This window comes from Oncorhynchus tshawytscha, linkage group LG30 (assembly GCF_018296145.1).
Source record: "Oncorhynchus tshawytscha isolate Ot180627B linkage group LG30, Otsh_v2.0, whole genome shotgun sequence".
Taxonomy (NCBI): domain Eukaryota; kingdom Metazoa; phylum Chordata; class Actinopteri; order Salmoniformes; family Salmonidae; genus Oncorhynchus; species Oncorhynchus tshawytscha.
In genome coordinates, this window is record NC_056458.1 from 41,089,911 (window position 1) to 41,114,559 (window position 24,649).

Sequence of the window (24,649 nt, forward strand, 5' to 3'; positions counted from 1 at the left end):
ATTTTTCACGAAGATGTTTATTGTTAAACTTTCTTTTTTTTTGCTGTTTTGGCCATTTTTCACTTTTGCCTAAATAAAGTGTGCACCTATTCACAATTCTCTGCTCTTCTGCACCTGACTTCGCACACATTCTGACAGCCTGGCTATACGTCACAGGGCTGTGCATGTTATCTACATAGACCTCAGACACAGCAGGAAAATAGTGTCTTGTCATTCTGCTACAGCCCCAGCGGTTCAGTCCCACCCCTCTACACAGAGAGCAGGGCCCTGTTAAAATACTGTTAACATGCATCCTTCCTACCTTCCTAGAAGGTAATCACTGATATCTATGAGACTAGATGATCCCTTGTCAGACCAGTGATAGAAGTAGTAAAACAGGCCCCAGACCTGTGCTATTGTAACAGGTAAATCAGGGTGTCTCCTATATCCACGCTGAGGCCATTGTCTGTCATGAGGACCTTCCTGTTGGCCAGGCTGATGCTGAAGGAAGACTTGTCAGAGATGGGCAGCTTACCCTGCTCCTCCCTCCCCAGGTTGGGCACCTGGCAAGGCCCCAGGACAGGTTCCTCAAAGCACATCAGCTCCACTTTGGACAGGTCTGCATGGGGACCGAGGTGACATGTAGGAGGTCAGGCACCATGGTTACATTGCAGGGTTAAACAACAATAACCTTGTAGATGTCTCACTTCAGTCAGGTCTGCAGGACATAACTGGGGACGTGTGTTGAACTGCAGCCTAAAACAACCTCATTCTGCTAATTGTATGATCAAAAGTTACTGTGTGAAAACTAAGAGCAGAGTACTCGTCTAAATGACTACTAGACACAAACTATTTGTACATCTTAAATACAACCCTCAGTAAAAACAACTTTTACATTTAACTAAGGGAATGGCAATAGGCCAAGGCAGGCAATTCAAAAAACATGATCAAATATGGTTAAATTATACGCTATCAATAGGAAAGCATTGAAGTCGCAAGGACTTTAGGGGATTAGAAATATACCTTTAATTAGCCTGATGGCTTTGGATAGTCTGCAGATGATGTCGTCTCTGCTGTCGCCCTGTCAGATGTTGATGGTGATGGTAAAGAGACCGTTGGATGGATGGGGGTTGACGAGGAACACTGCCACACCAAGCTAGGAGACACACACACAGCTCACTGGTCTGAACTATTCTCATAATTCATAAAGTGTTCAAATCATTTTACAGACAGACATACATGTTGTCATAAATAATATGTTGTGTCAAGTGTCAAGTTATTATTTATCAGCGCTTTCAAAATGTTTAAGTAAACATTTAACATGGACTGATTGAACACGTTTAGTGGTATCAGTGTTTTCAAAATAAAATAATGAATAATAAAGAGGTCTCTCTGGAAACTATGTTGCTGTTACTATAATTATTCTAATAGCATCTAAAATGTCCTGTCTGTTTCTCTGTGTGGGGGGCTGATCAAGCAGAAATACAAACTAGTGAAACAACCGACAGGAGCGTCTTTGTGGCAGAATGGCAGCTCAAACAAGAGGATGTGTCTGTCCATCTTCCTCAGATCTGAAGACACTGAACGGTTTCCCAAGGCAACAGTCCTCCTTTATTGTGTCATCTCTCTGATGTGAACACAGCATCTATCTGATCAAGCTGGGAAGAAGAAGAAGAAGAAAAGGAAGGAGGAGGAAGAGTAGGAGGAGATGTAGGACAGGGTGGAGAGGGAGAGAGAGATAGGGAGAAAGATTGAGGGAGAAACCATTAACACAGTAGTTTAATATTTGATAGGGCCAGTGTGACATGCAGAGTGTTTGGAGCGTTGTGAATTCATACTGTGGGGAACAGGGGAGATGGTTGGCATTAGCCTGAAATCCTCATGCGATTGGTGCTGCTGAAAAGTTACCCACATTACACATTCAAGGCAACTGTTGTTGTTTCAGTATAATTAAGACTGGTTAGAGAGGGTATTAGAAACTAGATACAGTTAGTTAGACAGGCCTGGTGTGCCAGCAAATGCCCCAAATAAACATCACAGGCTGGCTGAATCACTATGGTCGCTATGGGAGTTATGTAAGGGATAATCAACAAGGGGCTATGCGTTCTATGGTAAATAATGAACGACGTGGAAAGTGTGTTCCAAGATGTTTTAGCAGAGTGCCGCCAACCTTCCATGGAGTTGCATTATTTTCCAGAGAAAGCATAGAGCCATGGTATAATATCACAGAACTAATAACATAGGTGAGATGAATAAAACACATTGGGCTGTATAGATGGACAATAGTGCTCTTAAACAGATAGAAAATAGCTGCATTCAACTCTGGAGGTGGAGGACAAACTGAAAGTCAAACTGAAAACAGTCAATTGGGAGAAGGCATGTAAAAAAAAGAAACGCTTGATAGATGTTTCAGAGATTACCAGGGGGCGGAGTTAAGAGAATGAATGGCAGGTTGTAGAGCCTATCCTTCACAACTCATTCCATGAAACATGCATAGCTGGGAGAAAGTGAGGGAAGAGTGTTTGGTGTAGCTACCTCCAGAGAGTTTGTCAAACTATGTTCTCCAGGAGCACTGCACCCGGCCATTCAGGTCAGAGTGTTCTCATCGTCCGTAGGAAGAAGACGTGCATTTCTCAGGACTTTTTATTGTTGACATTAACACCACTGTCTGAATGTTGTGCGGGGGGCTGTATGGCTGTATGGCTGTTGCTATTCTCATTCATGTTAGATTTGCCAATACTGCTCTGCTTATTGTTTATCTATGTAGTATTATTCCATACTGCCATAAGCGTTATTATTCCATTAGTTGCACAAGTAGGTCATTTCTTTTCTCTCTTTTGCACAGAAGTATCTCTACTTGTACATCATCATCTTCACACATATCACTCCAGTGTTAATGCTAAATTGTAATTATTTTGCCTCTATGGCCTATGTATTGCCTTACCTCCCTAATCTTACAACATAGATTTTTCTATTGTGTTATTGGCTGTATGTTTGTTTACCCCATGTGGAAACTGAGTTGTTGTTTTTGACGCAGTGCTTTGCTTTATCTTGGCCAGGTCACAGTTGTAAATGAGAATTTGCTCCCAACTGGCCTACCAGGTTAAATAAAGGTGAAATAAAATGTAAAAAATTAATTGTTGTATTAGTAAACATAGTATTTTGCATGCACACGCTACCACAGTGTTTTCCATAGTGGCTTTTATTAAGGTGTTTTATTGGGCTGCCATATGCGAGCTTCTAGAGTCATACCAGAGGGTTCTTGGAGCTTGCTCATACGACCCTATGGTGCCAAGACATTTCTGATAAGAGCTCAGCCTGGCAGAGAGAGAGTGTCATAAATATTGACCCTTTGTCAATCCAAGTAATTTGTTTCTCTCTCTCCAAGAGGTGAATGTTTAAGTATATCTTTATATTGATGCTGTGTTTATAGCCCTTTATAGACTTGTTGTAATTGTAATGCCATTTGTCATTTATTCATGTACATATATGTATATTTCATATTGATAACTCTTGCTGTTTAAATGTGTGCATATATTTTCCTTATAGAACCACAACAATAAGATTTCCAAGTAATTCTGATGACCAAAATCATACAAACATCTTCAAATGGAAACAGCTGTGTCTGTGTGTGTGGTAGTGACTTTCAGCACCATAGTGGGCTAAACCAAACCAATAACTATATAGTGGGGGAGGGCATTCACAGCCGACCACTCAGACGGGTGAGGGCATTCATAGCCGACCACTCAGACGGGTGAGGGCATTCATAGCCGACCACTCAGACGGGTGAGGGCATTCATAGCCGACCACTCAGACGGGTGAGGGCATTCATAGCCGACCACTCAGACGGGTGAGGGCATTCATAGCCGACCACTCAGACGGGTGAGGGCATTCATAGCCGACCACTCAGACGGGTGAGGGCATTCACAGCCGACCACTCAGACGGGTGAGGGCATTCACAGCCGACCGCTCAGACTGGTGAGGGAATTCACAGCCGACCGCTCAGACAGGTGAGGGCATTCACAGCCGACCGCTCAGACGGGTGAGGGCATTCACAGCCGACCGCTCAGACTGGTGAGGGCATTCACAGCCAACCGCTCAGACAGGTGAGGGCATTCACAGCCGACCGCTCAGACGGGTGAGGGCATTCACAGCCGACCGCTCAGACTGGTGAGGGCATTCACAGCCGACCGCTCAGACTGGTGAGGGCATTCACAGCCAACCGCTCAGACAGGTGAGGGCATTCACAGCCGACCGCTCAGACTGGTGAGGGCATTCACAGCCGACCGCTCAGACGGGTGAGGGCATTCACAGCCGACCGCTCAGACTGGTGAGGGCATTCACAGCCAACCGCTCAGACAGGTGAGGGCATTCACAGCCAACCGCTCAGACAGGTGAGGGCATTCACAGCCGACCGCTCAGACGGGTGAGGGAATTCACAGCCAACCGCTCAGACAGGTGAGGGCATTCACAGCCAACCGCTCAGACAGGTGAGGGCATTCACAGCCGACCGCTCAGACGGGTGAGGGCATTCACAGCCGACCGCTCAGACAGGTGAGGGCATACCAATGTTTTTACATGGTCTTTCTAGCCGGATTTAGAGACCAATAGTTTTTACAAACACACACACACACACATTGGCCTAAGAGCCTTGATGTTCACAGCTATTTAGATTGGACCTATACAGTAGGGTTTTACAGTCCCAACACAGGCAATCATCTGGCTTGGAATATATTGTTTGTTGGATATTTGATCACTTTGATGCAGTCATACCTCTAGCAATACCCATGCTAAGCTCTGAACCACTGAGAAAGGCTATCCAATATTGATCACTGTGGTGCTGGCCCGGTAGTGAATATGGGTCGCGATGGCCAGGTAGTGAATATGGGTTGTGATGGCCCGGTTGTGAATATTTCCTCAATGTGCTTACCAACTGTACAGAGCCATATATGTTTTTCAAAAGAATGCAGAGAGCCGAGCAGAGGTCAGCCAAGGGTCGTGTTATAGTGAGGCCCTGGCCCCCACCACAGAGACAGACCAGGGCCCTGGGGGGTGGAGAGGGGCCAACTCTCCTGTCCTCAGCCTCACCTTGATCACAGCAAGGAACAGTATACCTCTCTCCATCTGTTTCTAGAGCTCCGGCAGGGCACCCAGCTCCATGGCAATGACCTTGGTATCAGGCAGAGTCCCCTTGTTGCTCTGAGAACACACATCCAGGGAAGAACAACACCCCCCCCTCACACACACACATACACACACACTACACGTGGGAGTGTCAGTCTATCATCAGGGGGATTCCAGGCCGTCAGCAGCATAGCGACTTTCTCTGCCTGTGGGCGGATCACAGCTCACAGTAGGGTCTCTATATTCTGTAGCCACTCCTCCCCAAAACAACAGGAGGGACAAGCTGAAATACAGATACGTTTCAGAACCATCTATTTCTGTGTCTCAAATTGCACTCTATTCCCAAGCTGCATTTATTGACCAATCAGATCAGCTCTTCAGTCAATAATTGGGCAAAATAAGCACAGCAATAAATTCAGCCCTATTCCCTATTATACCCTATTCCCTATATAGTGCAATTTGGGACATAGAGTCAAGTTCATAGGCTCACTCGGTCTTCCCGGTCTGATTCCCAACCAAACAGATTCCTGGGGGTTAGTACTTGCCTTGTAGTGTTTTCCCAGCAGAGAGAAGGCATTGTGCTGCCAGGAGGGGTATGTCTTGGCCACGTAGATGGTGCAGTAGAAGGGCTTGGCCGGGGGTTTCACATCACCCTTCTGTAAAGGGAGGGAGGGAGACGGAGTAACAGACAGAGAAACAGACAGACAATAGAGAGATCAGTCAGTCTGCAGCCTGCTAGCACAGCAGTAGTGTTAGCCTGGCTGTGATGCTCATCAGAGGAGGAAGTCCTGACCCAGCCAGACGTCCATTAGCACCTGGGCTAACATGACATGACTGAGAAATGTCACTCTCTAGTTAATGCTGCCAAGTCTACTGTGTTATATAAGATCCTAAACCTATCTGGAGGATGAGTATTCATTGTCCCCCCTCTAAGAGCTACTGTGTGAACTAGTCTCCGTGCCAAGTGGAGCCGGGCATCCGTGAACTCATTTAACATGACAGCTGTCGACTCTCTTCCAGTTACCACACGGGACACTGCCGCCACGTTCATTTTTCTCTCTTCTCAGAGTAGTGGAGGGTGTGTGAGCCATACATTAAAGATGCTGTCTAGTCCCTATGGCAGAAAGCTACAGCTAGGCTAATGGTCTGTAAATAGGTCTCTTTGAAGAAGAGCTGTTTTCACTGACTGTTACCAACTATCCTACTCATAGGGGATGTGTTATAGCCGTGTCTATGTTTTCTATGGAACAAAATCATTTCTCTTTATTACATGCACCCAAAAATATAGACAGTGACTGAAGAGCCATCTGTCGAAGCTGGCAGAATACAGCCTCACGTTGTCAATACACTCCTCGCCTTAGAATTACATTTGGAACCATCTATGGAGATGTACACAAGATAGACTACAAGATCAGAGTAGTATTTTAACTTCTATATAGGACCCCAGCCACTTGACTGAGAACTCATTGGTCTCTGTGATAACATTAGAATACAATGAGACCTAAATGTCACCATTGGGTAATTGCTGTACAACTTAGTGACATACGTCTGTATGCAAGGCTGCTTGGTATTTTCAGGGTTTAATATGAAGAGACTTGTTTTCTGGCTCACTGTGCTGTGTGAAAGGGAGAGGATTCCGCAGGACCATTATGTCCCATCTAACAATTAAGCTATTCATCAACATTGACCACAAATTTACATTTCAAACTTAGTTCAGCTCCATTAACCCTTTATACTCGTGGGGAATTGGCCTACATGGATAGAGCTAATTTGAAATGTTTCTTATAGAAGAAATATGAAAAGCATTTGCATAACTGTGGTAGCAATTGAAAGGGAACAGTTTGGAGATTTTGATGAAATTATTAGACCAAAGTTTAGGACATAGAAGTACACCTGACAGAAGACTGAATCCAAACAAGACACTGTTGATTTGGTGTGCATTTTAAATTTATTGTACTTTTCACCCACATTTGTTGATAACGAAATCAGAAAATACTCTGGATACATTCAGTAACATGATAAGAATATTCCTGGAAGCCTCCCGGGTGGCGCAGTGGGCTGATTCTGGGTTCGGGCCCAGGCTCTGCCTTGGCTTCCGGATTGGATGTGCATTGTGTCAAGAAGCAGTGTGGCTTGGTTGGGTTGTGTTTCGGAGGACGCATGGATCTCGACCTTCACCTCTTCCGAGTCCATACGGGAGTCGCAGCGATGAGACAAGACTATAACTAACCAATTGGATACCATGAAATTGGGAAGAAAAAAGGGGGGTAAAAAAAAAATATATTCATCCTGGAAAATGTGGTTTAGGTGCAACATAAGACAAAAAATGACAAGGGTTTGAGTGAGAGGACTACTGGTGTCTCCAAGTGGCCACACACCTCTCCAAAGTGTGCACAGCTCCTAAGTAATTTCAATGCACTTTTATGACTCAAAGAAGAGTCTTCCACTGCAGTTGAAGTCGGAAGTTTACACACACCTAACCCAAATACATTTAAATTCAGTTTTTCACAATTCCTGACATTTAATCCAAGTAAACATTCTTTGTCTTAGGTCAGTTAAGATCACCACTTTATTTTAAGAATGTGAAATGTCAGATTAATAATAGAGAGAATGATTTATTTCAGCTTTAATTTCCTTCATCATATTCCCAGTGGGTCAGAAGTTTACATACACTCAATTAGTACTTGGTAGCATTGCTTTTAAATTGTTTAACTTGGGTCAAACGTTTCGAGTAGCCTTTCACGAGCTTCCCAAAATAAGTTAGGTGAATTTTGGCCCATTTCTCCTGACAGAGCTGGTGTAACTGAGTCAGGTTTGTAGGCATCCTTGCTCGTACATGCTTTTTCAGATCTGCCCACAAATGTTCAATAGGATTGAGGTCAGGGCTTTGTGATGGCCACTCCAATACCTTGACTTTGTTGTCCTTAAGCCATTTTGCCACAACTTTGGAAGAATGCTTGGGGTCAATGTCCATTTGGAAGACCCATTTGAGACCAAGCTTTAACTTCCTGACTGATGTCTTGAGATTTTGCTTCAATATATCCACATCATTTTCCCTCCTCATGGTGCCATCTATTTTGTGAAGTGCACCAGTCCCTCCTGCAGCAAAGCACCCCCACAACATGCTGCCACTCCCGTGCTTCACGGTTGGGATGGTGTTCTTCTGCTTGCAAGCTCCCCCTTTTTCCTCCAAACATAATGATGGTCATTATGGCCAAAAATTATATTTTTGTTTCATCAGCACAGAGGACAAAAAGTACGATCTTTGTCCCCATGTGCAGTTGCAAACCGTAGTCTGGCTTTTTAATGGCGGTTTTGGAGCAGTGGCTTCTTCCTTGCTGAGCGGCCTTTCAGGTTATGTCGATATATGACTAGTTTAACTGTGGATATAGAAACTTTTGTACCCTGTTTCTTCCAGCAACTTCACAAGGTCCTTTGCTGTTATTCTGGGATTGATTTGCACTTTTTGCACAAAAGTATATTCATCTCTAGTGTACAGAAAGCGTCTCCTTCCTGATCCGTATGACAGCTGCGTGGTCCCATGGTGTTTATACTTGGGTACTATTGTTTGTACAGATGAACGTGGTACCTTCAGCATTTGGAAATTGCTCCCAAGGATGAACCAGGCTTGTGGAGGTCTACAATTTATTTTCTGAGGTCTTGGCTGATATATTTAGATTTTCCCATGATGTCAAGCAAAAAGGCACTGAGATTGAAGGAAGGCCTTGAAATACATCCACAGGTACACCCCCAATGGACTCAAATGATGTCAATTCGTTTATCAGAAGCTTCTAAAGACATGACATAATGTTATGGAATTTTCCAAGCTGTTTAAAGGCACAGTCAACTTAGTGTATGTATATTTCTGACCCACTGGAACAGTGAATTATAAGTGAAATAATCTGTCTTTAAACAGTTGTTGGAAGAATGACTTGTGTCATGCACAAAGTAGATGTCCTAATCGACTTGGCAAAACTATAGTTTGTTAGCAAGAAGTTTGTGGAGTGGTTGATAAACGGGTTTTAACTTATTCAGAAGAGGATACTTTTTTCTCAATTTCCGCCTGACTGACGTGCCCAAAGTAAACTGCCTGTTGCTCAGGCCCTGAAGCTGGGATATGCATATAATTGGTACCATTGGAAAGAAAACATTCACACTCTGAAGTTTGCGGAAATGTTAAAATAATATAGGAGACTATAACACGATAGATATGGTAGGAGAAAATCCAAAGAAAAATCAGCCAGAATATATTTTGTGAGAGCCCATGCTCTTACAATGGAGTAAGACGAGTAAGAATAATGAGTTTTAGTACAATGACATCTGCTTGGAAATTCGTGTGACCACACACCATGAAGACAACGTGCACCTGCTAATATCGCTTTCCTATTGACATACTTATTTCCATATGAAAAATTATAGTTTGATTACATTTCAGGGTATTTGAGGATTAATTAGAAACATATTTTGACTTTTGAAACAAAGTTTAGGGGTAGATTTTCGGACTCCTATCTTGTCATGTTGAATGAGTGGATCCCTGAAATCGATGGCGCCAAATAAACAGACTTTTTGGGATATAAAGAAGGATTTTATCTAACAAAACAACACTATATGTTATAGCTGGGACCCTTTGGATGACAAATCAAAGGAAGATTTTCAAAAAGTAAGTGAATATTTAATCTCTATTTGTGAATTTATGAAACCTTTGCCGGTGGACAAAATATTTTCAGCTTTCGCTGTAAAGCCTACTGTAAATCGCACAGTGCTGTTAGATTAACAAGAATTTAAGCTTTCAACTGATATAAGACACTTGTATTTACCTAAATGTTTAATATCCACAATTATTATGATTATTTGTTTGAATTTTGAGCTCTCCCAGCTGTGCCATTGGGGAACTAGAGAAAGCACACATATAGATTTTCTGAACACAACCCTGCATCCCCGTCATCACACAATTAATGTTGTTCATGCCAGGTATTCCCAAACTGGGGTACGCAATGCCGTCGGGGGGTAAGCTAAATTAAAATGTGATTCACATTTTAAAAAGTACCAGCAGTACAACACCTACACCTGTCGACGACACAAGTTGTTCTGCTTCCACGAGCACATCCAATGCTAGCATCAGTAATTCTACATTTGTTGTTAGCCCAGCTAGCATGGATAATGACAGTTGTGAATCTGATGCAGCCGAAGAGCTACTGCCCACTTACCCGGAAAAGCACCGAACAACAGACAGGGACGTTGGACCATCGAAAAGGCGCAAATATGATGAGAACTACATTGATTTGGGGTTCACTTATATTGGGAGTATTGCCTTTCCTCATCCACAGTGTGTTATATGTGCAAAAGTACTATCTCACATCTCGATGAAACCTTTACTCTTGCACAGACATTTAGAAACAAAACATGCCAATTAGAAAAATAAGCTAGACAGACAAGCCCCATACTATTGTGGAGGACTTCATTCTTCCTGCTGCCGCGATACGGCTGGGACAATGCTGGGGGAAAAGGCCAAAAAAACTATATAGACAATGACTTCATCAAACAACACTGTTTCACAATGCATCAGTGACATGGCAGGAGATGTTTTGAAACAATTACAGCATCACATACAAGCCAATGAATTCTATGCGTTACAGCTGGATGAGTCAACAGACATGGCAGAACTGGCACAGCCCTGCTATACCTCCGTTACGTTTACGGGGGTTCAATTAAGGAAGACATCCTCTTCTGCAAACCACTGGAAACCAGGACAACAGGAGAGGATATTTTTAAAGTACTGGACTTTGGTAGTCAAGATGTGTTGGTATGTGTACTGATGGCGCAAAAGCCATGACAGGGGAGACATAGTGGAGTGGTAATATGCGTGTAAGCAGTTGCTCCCGACACCACTTGGGTACACTGCAGCATCTACCTAGAGGCTCTTGCTGCCAAGAGAATGCCTGACAGCTTGAAAGACGTTTTGGACACTACAATGAAAATGGTTAACTTTGTTAATTGAAGCAAGGCCCCTGAACTCTCATGTATTTTCTGCACTATGCAATGATATGAACAGTGACCATGTAATGCTTTTACAACATACAGAAGTGCACTGGTTATCAAGGGGGAAAGTATTGACAAGTTTTTTTAAATTGAGAGACGAGCTTAAACTTTTCTTTACTGACCACAATTTTCACTTGCCTGACTGCTTGCATGATGACGAGTTTCTTACACAACTGGCCTTTCTGGATGATGTTTTTTCTTGCCTGAATGATCTGAATCTAGGATTACAGGGACTCTCCGCAACTATATTCAATGTGCAGGACAAAAGGTTCAAAATTAAGGCTAGGATTAAGAAGTTACAAGGACAACACACAGGTCTTTCCATCATTGTATGATTTGTTTGTGTGCAAATGAACTCAAGCTTACGGACAATGTTAAATGTGATATAGCGAAGGACCTGAGTAAGTTGGGAGTGCAATTACACAGGTACTTTCCCGAAATGGATGACACAAACAACTGGATTTATTATCGCTTTCATGCCCTGCCTCCAGTCCACATAACGATATCTGAACAAAAGAGCCTCATCGAAATTGCAACAAGCGGTTATGTGAAAACTGAATTTAATCAGAAGCCACTGACAGATTTCTGAATTGGGCTGCGCTCAGAGTATCCTGCCTTGGCAAATCACACTGTTAAGACACTGATGCCTTCTGCAACCACGTACTAATGTGAGAGTGGATTCTCGGCCCTCACTAGCATGAAAACTAAATACAGGCACAAACTGTGTGTGGAAAATGATTTAAGACTGAGACTCTCTCCAATACAACCCAACATTGCAGAGTTATGTGCATCCTTTCAAGCACACCCTTCTCATTAACCTGTGGTGAGTTATTCACAATTCACAATCGATGAACAAATAAAGTTTTATATGTAAGACGGTTAAATAAAGAGGAAATTATTGATTATTTTTATATTATTATTTATGCCCTGGTCCTATAAGAGCTCTTTGTCACTTCCCACGAGTAAGGTTGTGACAAAAACTCACACTCATTCTTATGAGTGTGAGATGTTGTTACCTACCCTCACCACCTGGAGGGCGGCCCGTCAGGAAGTCCAGTGCAACAGGGTACTGGACTTCCTGACGGGCCGCCCCCAGGTGGTGAGGGTAGGTAACATCATCTCTACCCCGCTGATCCTCAAGACTGGGGCTCCACAAGGGTGCGTTCTGAGCCCTCTCCTGTACTCCTGTACTCCCTGTTCACCCATGACTGCGTGGCCATGCATGCCTCCAACTCAATCATCAAGTTTGCAGACGACACTACAGTGGTAGGCTTGATTACCAACAACAACGAGACGGCCTACAGGGAGGAGGTGAGGGCACTTGGAGTGTGGTGTCAGGAAGGTAACCTTACACTGAACGTCATCAAAACGAAGGAGATGATCGTGGACTTCAGGAAACAGCAGAGGGAGCACCCCCCTATCCACATCGACGGGACAGTAGTGGAGAGGGCAGTAAGTTTAAGTTCCCCGGCGTACACATCACGGACAAACTGAATTGGTCCACCCACACAGACAGCGTGGTGAAGAAGGCGCAGCAGTGCCTCTTCAACCTCAGGAGGCTGAAGAAATTTGGCTTGTCACCTCAAACATTCACAAACTTTTACAGATGCACAATCGAGAGCATCCTGTCGGGCTGTATCACCGCCTGGTACGGCAACTGCTCCGCCCACAACCGTAAGGCTCTCCAGAGGGTAGTGAGGTCTGCACAACGCATCACCGGGAGCAAATTACCTGCCCCCCAAGACACCTACACCACCCGATGTGACAGGTAGACCATAAATCATCAAAGATAACAACCACCCGAGCCACTGCCTGCTCACCCCGCTATCATCCAGAAGGCGAGGTCAGTACAGGTGCATCAAAGCAGGGCCCGAGAGACTGAAAAACAGCTTCTATCTCAAGGCCATCAGACTGTTAAACAGCCACCACTAACATTGAGTGGCTGCTGCCAACATACTGACTCAACTCCAGCCACTTTAATAATGGAAAAATGTATGTAAAAAATGTATCACTAGCCACTTTAAACCTACTTTACTCATCTCATATGTATATACTGTACGCTATACCATCTACTGCATCTTGCCATCTTTATGTAATACATGTATCACTAGCCACTTTAAACTATGCCACTTTTATATGTTTACATACCCTACATTACTCATCTCATATGTATATACTGTACTCGATACCATCTCCTGCATCTTGCCTATACCATCACTCATTTATATATTTTTATGTACATATTCTTCATCCCTTTACACTTGTGTGTATAAGGTAGTTGTTGTGAAATTGGTAGGTTAGATTACTCGTTGGTTATTACTGCATTGTCGGAACTTGAAGCAAAAGCATTTCGCTTGGATGATGATTCCACACTCTGTTAGATTCAATTATCTCATTGGACATGGCAAACTACCTGGCGAAAGCTGGCCCTGTCCTCAGGTTGTTCTGATTGGCAATCATCTCCTTGAAACACTCCACCCAGGTGTAGAGGTGCAGGACGCCAGCATCGGCCATGGCCTCCACAAAGTTAACGTCTTCCACTGTGTCCTCTGGACATCCATGGGCAAGGACAGAGACAACATGGCAATGCTGTGTTTTACACTCAGGACACTCAACATGGTAAGGCTGTGTTTTAAACTCAGGACACTCAACATGGTAAGGCTCTGTTTAACACTCAGGACACTCAACATGGTAAGGCTGTGTTTTACACTCAGGACACACACAACATGGTAAGGCTGTGTTTAACACTCAGGACACACACAACATGGTAAGGCTGTGCTTAACACTCAGGACACACACACACACACACCATATTACAGTGGCACTGGTAGAAACAAAGCACTTTGACACTAAAAGCAGAATTTTTGCAATTAGTATAATGATGCATAATGACAGCCTTACATAATCCCTCCTCCATCCCCCCTCCTGTCTTCTACAAAAGTATGTGAAGAGAACAGTGCATTTAGGCAGTCCCACTTCTTCATAAATAACCAGAAGGAAGCAATCAGCCAGAGGAATGGCATCAAATCAGCATGACTAATTTACTACCACCACTCTGGGCCAGACCATAGTGTTTATTTCTACTCTCCAAGTAGGAAGAGGTGGTCAGAAGGAATGCAGGAAACGCTATCTCAATGCTCTGCTACCCCTTCCAATTCTATTTCTGTTTCCCAAATAAAGCAAACCCACCCTTCCATCAGAGGAGAAATAGCAGGAAACGTTTAGCCATCAAGAAGTAAAGAATGACTAATTGATTATGCTAATAACTTCTGGAGCAAAGGCCTGTAAAATAATGACTGTTCCTCTCACTAAGCTTCCTAGTAATTAGGAGATGTTGAGTTAAGAGACTGGAAGGCTTATAGGGCCCTACTTACCGTTAGCAGAGAACTTGGAGATGGCGATATTCAGAATGAAGATGTTGCCATCTGATGAATATGAACAAAGACTGTCAGTAGGATCGCACACAAACACACACACACACACACACAGTATTTGTGCATGACACTTGGCGTCTTCAGACCATATCAAACACAAAGGTCCCATGATGCCAGAGCAGGCGACAGAGAAATTTCAGTGCATCGGTGACTTGTTTGGAGTTAACAAAACCTCTTTCAGAGAAGGGAAAACATGCCTTTTCAGAGTTGAGTAACAGGTGACCATTCACCCGGACTGCCTGCAGCCATTTTCTGCTGTGTACACAAAAATAATCTCCTTCAAAACATGAGAATCTCCAGAGGGGTTGTCTTCCCATCCGTACCATCTGCACAGGCCTTATCCCATAACTGGTTACACCCTGCCGTAATTAGGCTTATCCTGACAATCCTTTCAAATAATAGAGGTATGGAACTGCATAATTATTCTACACTATTCTACATATCTAATGTATGTGGACATTAGTCTTATAGTATGACAAGAATAGGATGTACAAGTTCACCCAAAACTGCATAAATCAAAAAAGACAAACAAACCACTTCCAGATATCTTTAATATACAGCACTCGCACCCATTTCATCATAAAATGAAGGCTCAAATAACTCAATCAATACAGCATTCCAGCATTCAATATAGCAAAACAACATTCCCATAAAGCCCAAATAGCTTGTATCGCTGTAGCAGCCCTAGCACCGTAGAGAGGCAGGCCCGGCAGACAGGCAGGTGGCCAGGCTGGGGGTTCATCTCACCTGGCATTGGGCCACACGGCCACGTGGTTGTACAGGTGGTTGGGCACCAGGTCATTCCCAGACACACGGGCATCCATGGGGTACAAGTACTCAAACCCCCTCCTCAGCCTCTGCAGGTTTTCTTTGGGGATCTCCATCTTCGGGGAAGAGAGAGCTCTTAAAGAAGATGAAGTCCCACACCTCCCTGCTCATCTGTTCTAGCCTGACAGACAGAGAGAGACAGGGAGACAGAGAGAGCACAGACACAGAGACTCAGATTGTAAAGTGGCTCCACTATATATATCCATAACCAACTATTGGGATTTAAAAAGCTCTGGCACACTGCTTTCTTCCTCTTCCACAAAATAAGGTTGAAGTCGGAAGTTTACATACACTTAGGTTGGAGTCATTAAAACTCGTTTTTCAATCACTCCACAAATTTCTTGTTAACGAACTATAGTTTTGGCAAGTCGGTTAGGACATCTACTTTGTGCATGACACAAGTAATTTTTTCAACAATTGTTTACAGACAGATTATTTCACTTATAATTCACTGCATCACAATTCCAGTGGGTCAGAAGTTTACATACACTAAGTTGACTGTGCCTATAAACAGCTTGGGAAATTCCAGAAAATTATGTAATGGCTTTAGAAGTTTCTGACAGGCTAATTGACATAATTTCAGTCAATTGGATGCGTACCTATGGATATATTTCAAGGCAATCCTTCAAACTCAGTGCCTCTTTGCTTGACATCATGGGAAAATCAAAAGAAATCAGCCAAGACCTCAGAAAAATAATTGTAGACCTCCACAAGTCTGGTTCATTCTTGGGAGCATCTTCCAAACACCTGAAGGTACCACGTTCATCTGTACAAACAATAGTACGCAAGTATAAACACCATGGGACCACGCAGCCGTCATATGTTCAGGAAGGAGATGCGTTCTGTCTCCTAGAGATGAACATACTTCGGGGGGGAAAGTGCCAATCAATCCCAGAATAACAGCAAAGGACCTTGTGAAGATGCTGGAGCAAAAGGTACAAAAGTATCTATATCCACAGTAAAACAAGTCCTATATCAACATAACCTGAAAGGCCGCTCAGCAAAGAAGAAGCCACTGCTCCAAACTGCCATAAAAAGCAGACTACGGGTTGAAACTGCACATGGGGACAAAGACTGTACTTTTTGGAAAAACGTCCTCTGGGCTGATGAAACAAAAATAGAATTGTTTGGCCATAATGACCATTGTTATGTTTGGAGGAAAAAGGGGAAAGCTTGCAAGCCGAAGAACATCATCCCAACCGTGAAGCACGTGGGTGGCAACATCATATTGTGGGGGTGCTTTGCTGCAGGAGGGACTGGAGCACTTCACAAAATAGATGGCATCATGAGGTAGGATATAGTGGATATAGTGAAGCAACATCTCAAGACATCAGTCAGGAAGTTAAAGCTTGGTCGCAAATGGCTCTTCCAGATGGACAATGACCCCAAGCATACTTCCAAAGTGGCAAAATGGCTTAAGGACAACAAAGTCAACGTATTGGAGTGGCCATCACAAAGCCCTGACCTCAATCCTATATAAATGTTTTGGGCAGAACTGAAAAAGTGTGTGCAAGCAAGGAGGCCTACAAACCTGACTCAGTTACACCAGCTCTGTCAGGAGGAATTGGCCAAAATTCACCCAACTTATTGTGGGAAGCTTGTGGAAGGCTACCCGAAACGTTTTACCCAAGTTAATCAATTTAAAGGCAATACTACCAAATACTATTTGAGTGTATGTAAACCTCTGACCCACTGGGAATGTAATGAAATAAATAAAAGCTGAAATAAATAATGATTCTATTATTCTGACATTTCACATTCTTAAAATGAAGTGATGATCCTAACTGACCTAAGACAGGGAATCTCTACTAGGATTAAATGTCAGGAATTGTGAAAAACTGAATTTAATTATATTTGGCTAAGGTGTATGTAAACCTCCGACTTCAACTGTATATGCAAAATAGTACATTATAATCATATCTCCAACCATTACATTACAAACTTTCTCTATTGCAATAATGTGTTGAAAAGGTCATATTAAGGAGTTATAAAGCCCTCAGTCTGCATCTACAGAAGCCTATTCCCAATAAATGAAATGACCATGTGAGAGTAGAGAGTGGTGCATACTTGATCCCTTGAGGCGACGGTCCCTGTCCGTTGAGCACTCCCCCTGGAGGAAGTGAGCCACGGTGTCGTAGGCCATATAAATGGTCGAGTCAGACAGGGACTCGATTAGCCACTGCTGGTCCCATGGCAACCTTGTTCCTATAGCAACAAGCACACCGGACAAAAAAAAGAGCAAGAAAGAAAAACAATCAACCACCTTCTAGTGTGAACGGTAAGGGATATGCTTATCATATAATTACTGTGGTTTTACACGCTGGGTCCTCCATTGAAATGGAAAACTGATCATTAAGCATGTGAAACATGTTTCCTTCCTGTAGTTTGGCACATTATCTACTAAAACATGCTTCCTTATTTTGGGTATTTTGCCTCCAAGCAAATTTTACACCATCCCAAAATTCCCCAATGCCTCTGGTCTCAAAAGATGTGTTCCCGGATGTGAGAGGTTATGTTCTGGAACCATTACAAGCCCCCATCTCATTGTCATCTAATTATTAGAGATATACACATGTTTTTGCACCCACCATGCGTCATGTCCGTAATGGTTATGTGAGGTGAAATGTATATATTTTTGGATGTGAACACTCAGTGTGTTTGACCTGACGAAGTTACGTTTCGGGCCCAGAGTTTAGTCAGGCTGTATGTTACTGGTAGAACTAGGCCCAGAGTTTAGTCAGACTGTATGTTATAGGTAGAACTAGGCCCAGAGTTTAGTCAGAATGTATGTTATAGGTAGAACTAGGCCCAGAGTTTAGTCAGGCTGTATGTTATAGGTAGAACTAGGCCCAGAGTTTAGACAGACTGTATGTTACTGGTATAACTGGGCCCAGAGTTTAGTCAGACTGTATGTTATAGGTAGAACTAGGCCCAGAGTTTAGTCAGACTGTATGTTACTGGTAGAACTATGCCAATAGTTGTCAGGTCACATGGTCAGTAAAAATCCTGGCCCTGCACAGGATATGCTTTGCTGTGACACCAAACTAACTCCACTGATTCTGTCCCATGTCCCCTGTCCAAACCATCTCCACTAATTCTGTCCCATGTCCCCTGTCCAAACTAACTCCACTGATCCTGTCCCATGTCCCCTGTCCAAACTAACTCCACTGATCCTGTCCCATGTCCCCTGTCCAAACTAACTCCACTGATCCTGCCCCATGACCAAACTAAATCCACTGATCCTGTCCCCTGTCCAAGGTAACTCCACTGATCATGTCCAATCTCCAAACTAACTCCACTGATCCTGCCCCATGTGCTTGTCTCCCTCCTTACCCAGGGCATAGGTACGAGAGCATGCGTGCTCCTGGAGCCAGTTCAGAGTGGCCTCAAAGCTCTTCCTGGTCTCATCACAGAACCTAAAGAGTGTGTGGTCACAGAGTGCCACCACACACTCATCTGCAGAGCTCACCATCACCTGCTTCTCTGGCTCCATAGAGATCAAAGCTTGGCCCTGGAACATTAGTAGAGGTCCAGGTTCGAACACACTAATGCACAACAAAGAAATGTATCAAACACATCAGTGAAGAGCCCACGTCAACAACAGTAGCAAACAGCCCACGTCAACAACAGTAGCAAACAGCCCACGTCAACAACAGTAGCAAACAGCCCACGTCAACAACAGTAGCAAACAGCCCACGTCAACAACAGTAGCAAACAGCCCACATCAACAACAGTAGCAAACAGTCAACAACAGTAGCAAACACGTCAACAACAGTAGCAAACAGCCCACGTCAACAACAGTAGCAAACAGCCCACGTCAACAACAGTAGCAAACAGCCCACGTCAACAACAGTAGCAAACAGCCCACGTCAACAACAGTACTAAACAGCCCACGCCAACAACCGTAGCAAACAGCCCACGCCAACAACCGCAGCAAACAGCCCACGTCAACAACCGTAGCAAACAGCCCACGTCAACAACCGTAGCAAACAGCCCACGTCAACAACCGCAGCAAACAGCCCACGTCAACAACCATAGCGAACAGCCCACAGTGTAAACAAACAATATAATTAAAAAGCATAAACATGAACACAATAAATATAGATTGGTGTCGTATCTGTGGCAGCGTGAGAAGCATGGGCATAGGTGAAGGAGTCCCAGTACAGCACCATGGACAGCAGCACTCAGTTCAGCACTGCGGAAGACTGCACTACGTTCAAAACCAGGCCAGCCTAAGACAGCTCCACAACTCCTCTCACCCAACACACATGGTACAAGATTACTAATCAGCACACCTGCAAGGCATTCCTTAATCAACTGACTGGCACTAGAGCGCAGGCTGGACCTCACTCAGCTGGAGCAGTTAGGAAGACAGACAGCCTACTCACACTGTGTTTTCGCTCTCCTGCCACAGACTCTTCCAGTGAGGCCACATCGCCGCAAGAGGCTACAGGTGGCCGCCATATTTAACCACCCTCTTTGCCTGAACGGCTTGTGGACAAGAACTCCAGAGACACTGAAAGCTAGAGTAAAAGCTTATGAACCTTGAACTCTGTTGTTGTGTGTTTACTCCTTTTCCACTTGTGTAGTCGGGCACATCCCACTCTTCCCGACAGTATCAAATAATGGATTTCAACCAGGGTACCTTCTCCTCCATCATTGTCTTATGGATGGGTTTATTGACGTCCTGCAATTTTTCAGCCCTTCTAGCCTTCAACCTGCATGATCTGAGAAAAGAAGACAGTTCATTACAAACCATGTTGTTGACTTTTTAAAATATTATTCTAGGTTGTTGTATGGGTCTGCTGCACCTCTGTAGCCATAGCTGTCCTATGAGGATAAATAAAGTGGTATTGTATTACATGTATGCATAGTTGAGATGTTATGTGTAGCCATTAGGACTCACTCCTTCATAGAAGCCCTCGAGGTAGACCCTTTTCTTGGCCTGTGCCAGCTTCTCAAGGTCATTCTGGCTCGGGATCGTCAACTGGTCACAGAACTGGAGGAGCCGACAGGTTCCCATAGCCAGGGATCTCAATGATGGGCAGATGGAGTAGAGCAGCGTGAGTACAAGGCACACAGTACACTGTCTGGTAATTTATAACCAAATAAAGGTTGCGAGAGGCAGCTTACCAGCTCAAAAGGTAAGACCATCTTGTATTTGATTCCATATTTTTCTCTCAGGACCTATAAGAGGAATCCAAGTTATCTCCAATTACTTCATTGACCAAAACATATTTTGTGATGCATAGGTTAGCTAATATAGACCAGAAGCCACAAACAAGCACAAAGTAAATAATTAAGTAGTACAGTTAAAGCATCACCTGTTTCTTTTTTATATTCCTGAGGGCAGCGATGTCATTGGGTGCATCGGACGGAACGCTGGCGACAATTCCAGTGCCTGGGTGTCACAAAGCAAGTAGACCAAAGTCACATGAGAAACACAACCAACACCCAGAGGCATAAAAATTCCCCTGCGGTGTCCTCTGAGAATGTTTTCCCTCATTGCCTTCTCTACCAAACACAGGACATTGTGCATCAGCGAGAGAACAAAGCCATAGACATCTGCATTCTGACGTTTCAATTTAGTCAGACCATTTCAATGCAGATGTAAACCCCTGGAGCAAAACAGACCAAAATAATTCACTGTAATGACTCATAGCAAAAGAGGCAATGCTGTGGGAGTTGTGTGTAGCATCCCCTCAGGTCCTAAATCAGTAACCATCATCTTTTTACTTGCTCTACAATGACTTATGCCTCCCTCACTTTAGCTCTTCAAAAGGAGGAAGGCCTCAAGCCCGATCTTGACGTGCTGGAGCAGAGACATCATGGAAGCAATTAAGTGGTATTTGGAGCATTCTTGACTATTCCAATAGCATTGTCCTGCTTGATGGTGAGCATAGGCAGAGCATAGATGGTCTGGTAAGATGGCAGCAGGGCACTAAGAGCACATCCAAGAATATCCTACGGAGAGAGTTAAACGTGAGTGTGTGTGGTCACATGAGATGTAGTGTGTGTGTGTATGTGTCAGGCTCACATAAGTTGCAGTGTATAAGTGTATGTGCAAATACTTAAACATAACGATGTCATTTAAATGTACATCTCTTCACCCAGAACATCCATGATCCCTGTGACCTTGCCGTTCTTCTTCGGGAAGCCCTGGTAAAACGTGTTCCTAGTAGACCTCCGTGTGTTGATGAACACGTCTCCACTGGCCGTCTCGAAGGCTAGGTACTTGATGTCAGGATGGACCCAGCAGTTAGTCTGGCCAAACATGCTCTCTGGTCTGAGAGTAGCTACCACCAAGAATATGCTCTGATTTTTAAGGCCACTCCAGGGTTAGGGTTACCAGGAAAATAAGTGTTCAGACGAGTGCAAAACAATTATTGTATTCTCAAGCAGCACCCTGCAATAATCTGCTATAACCTGCTATTAGGACAACCAACTTGCACCTTATGTCACAATTAACAACACAAAATTGATTGGTTACATCAATGAAAAAGTTGTTCCGAGTCTCATGCTATTACATAATAAACAGTGTGTCGGGTTCACCTAGAGTAGTAACTTAGTTTGCACGGTAGGGCTCGGCAACCTTCATCTTAATGAGGGTGTAACCCTGTGGATCCCTAGAATGTAAAAACATTATGATTTTTTTTTTACTTCACCTGTATTAACCAGGTAGGCAAGTTGAGAACAAGTTCTCATTTACAACTGCGACCTGGACAAGATAAAGCAAAGCAGCGTGACAAAAACAACACAGAGTTACACATGGAGTAAACAATCGTACAGTCAATAACACAATAGAAAAATCTGTATACAGCGTGTGCAAATTAAGTAATGAGGTTAGGCAATAAATAGTCCAATAGTGGCTAAGTAATTACAATTTAGCAATTTACACTGGATTGATATATGTGCAGATGAGGATGTGCAAGTAGAATGACTGGTGTGCAAAAGCGCAGAAAAACAAAAACAAATATGGGGATGAGGTAGGTAGTTGGTTGGATGGGCTACTTACAGATGGGCTGTTTACAGCTGAAGCGATCGGTAAGTTGCTCTGACAGCTGACGCTTATAGTTAGTGAGGGAGATACAAGTCTCCAACTTCAGCGATTTTTGCAATTCGTTCCAGTCATTGGCAGCAGAGAACTGGAAGGAAAGGCAGCTAAAGAGGGAGTTGGCTTTGGGGATGACCAGTGAAATATACCTGCTGGAGCGTGTGCTACGGGTGGGTGTTGCTATGGTGACCAGTGAGCTAAGGCGGAGGTTTACCTAGAAAAGACTTATAGACGACCTGGAGCCAGTGGGTTTGGCAACGAATATGAAGTGAGGACCAGCCAACGAGAGCGTACAGGTAGCCGTGGTGGGTAGTATATGGGGCTTTGATGACAAAAGCTGCAGAGCTGTAGTCACACAACTCATTGAGATTATGTAGTGGTAAAAACATTTTACCTCTCCAGTCTGCCTGTCGTGGTCCATACACAGCTTTCCATCTTTCGGTGATAAGATGAAAGACCTGCAAAACGTAATGGCATGACAATGTAATAATGCTACATGGAAAATGCAGGGATATTTATAACCATTTCCAACAGCTTACCTTTTACCAAACTTTAATTTATTCCTCTCATTTAGGGCGATAAACTGCCACCTCACAAAGGAGTTGTAGAAAGGCTTCACAACGGTTGTGATGAAGGCGCGTCGCCAGTACCACCTGTGATATAATCACCTTTTTTTAAAAACATTGTCAGCACCTGAAATTATTTTTTGAAAGTGAACTAAAGCATGGTTGTTGCTCTGCACATTCAGGTCTGAATCTTAACTTGAGATCCACACACTTAACTTAGAATTATACATTGATGTAAATGCGAGATTTGCCAGAAAATGTAAGTTATTAGCACAGATCTCGAGTTAGGAATCAGATCTCATGAAACAAATGTATGTCTATTGGTTAACATCAGGCTTCCTGGTACTGAATAAGATAAAATTAAGAAACAAGCTCAGTTTGATGGTTTCTTGTCATAATCAGTCACATATACACCCATCCTCTTTTGGTCTTTCACGGCCTGGGGTGAGAAGTTCTCCAGGCAGTATTCCATGTTGGCAAACGACACCATCTCCTTGTCACTCAACCCCAGAGACCACATAATGTCCCATTGGAACTTGGACTCTACAGCCTTTGCCACTGCTTTGCTCTGAAGATCACACACACAAGAGATAAGTTACATTTTGAATTGTGCATTAAAGGAAACAATTTTCCCCAAGCTTACAAGTAGTGCAGAGGATCAATTGATATTTGCATAAAATGTTCACCTCTATGCCCTTAGATTTGTCTTTAAACATGAACTCATCTGCAAACTTGGGGTTCTCTTCCTCCTCATCAGGGAACCTCCATCTCTCACTTCAGCTTGCTTGCACAGGCCTGTGAATTAAGATGAATGTAACCTACTTAAATAACAGCTGATCATGTATGATGTGCACAGCAAGCTTCCTGTACAATGCAACCCCAATGGAAATAGGCATTGCTTCCCTTTCAAGCAATGGAAACCAACAGCAAACTACAATGAAATAAAGAGCAATGTGTAAAATACATTTTTCACAGAGGATCTTGAACGTAATAAGACCTACACTTACTTAGTACATCTACAAGTCAAATCTCTATATATCTTACTTCGAAAGGCAGAAAGTATGACTGAGATGCAGCCTTCCATTCAAGTAGGGGTGGGTGACAAAGTACTTGTTTTTGCTGTGAATGAAAGGGTGGTACATTAGGTTGGGAAAAGTGGCTGTGAAAACTAAAGTAGGGCATGGATAATCATATTAACGGTCCAAGTAGACTTACAATGTGCTTTCACAAATAGTGGTGGGTGAGTCACAATCAAGCCTTATTTCCTTCTCCCATTTCTGTTGGATTCCCCCCTCTATCTTTTGAGAAAGTCCAACTTTGCTGCTCCGTTTCGCTCCTAAAATTAATATGTATAATTCATTTAGATTGAAGAACAACAACATCCTCGTTCCTCATCATTATTGCTGCAATCAGCAGTTTAAACAATAACAAAGATAATTCCCAGGTAAAAAAGGTAAGGGATGGGGTTGGAGAAATGTAGCCACTCTCATATTCATAGACAGGCCTATGGATGCAAGGGCTGACCATCTAAATTATAGTTTTAACCATGTTTTGAGGCTATATAGTATATGTTTAGATTTACTTTGTTTATAAACATTGTAGTAAAACGAACCTTCAGCACTTAG

General features: G+C 43.4%; 1 protein-coding gene across 1 annotated transcript; it reads right to left on the reverse strand.

Annotated features, from left to right (window-relative positions):
- Nucleotides 1-24,514, reverse strand: lars1b (leucyl-tRNA synthetase 1b). Its single transcript, XM_042309150.1, is given in 37 exon segments — nucleotides 1-598; nucleotides 1,003-1,135; nucleotides 1,520-1,604; nucleotides 1,606-1,637; nucleotides 2,515-2,533; nucleotides 3,535-3,557; nucleotides 5,005-5,178; nucleotides 5,649-5,759; nucleotides 12,874-12,889; nucleotides 13,556-13,691; nucleotides 14,517-14,567; nucleotides 14,749-14,831; nucleotides 15,324-15,466; nucleotides 15,468-15,525; nucleotides 17,472-17,517; nucleotides 17,520-17,609; nucleotides 18,738-18,915; nucleotides 20,050-20,103; nucleotides 20,105-20,131; nucleotides 20,311-20,400; nucleotides 20,402-20,451; nucleotides 20,537-20,591; nucleotides 20,729-20,807; nucleotides 21,283-21,370; nucleotides 21,512-21,749; nucleotides 21,982-22,020; nucleotides 22,853-22,916; nucleotides 22,998-23,106; nucleotides 23,427-23,592; nucleotides 23,711-23,783; nucleotides 23,785-23,842; nucleotides 23,886-23,955; nucleotides 23,998-24,004; nucleotides 24,069-24,143; nucleotides 24,240-24,327; nucleotides 24,330-24,360; nucleotides 24,509-24,514. Coding segments are annotated over 37 exon segments (3,051 nt in total). The 3' UTR covers nucleotides 1-392.
- Nucleotides 24,515-24,649: the final 135 nt, after the last annotated feature.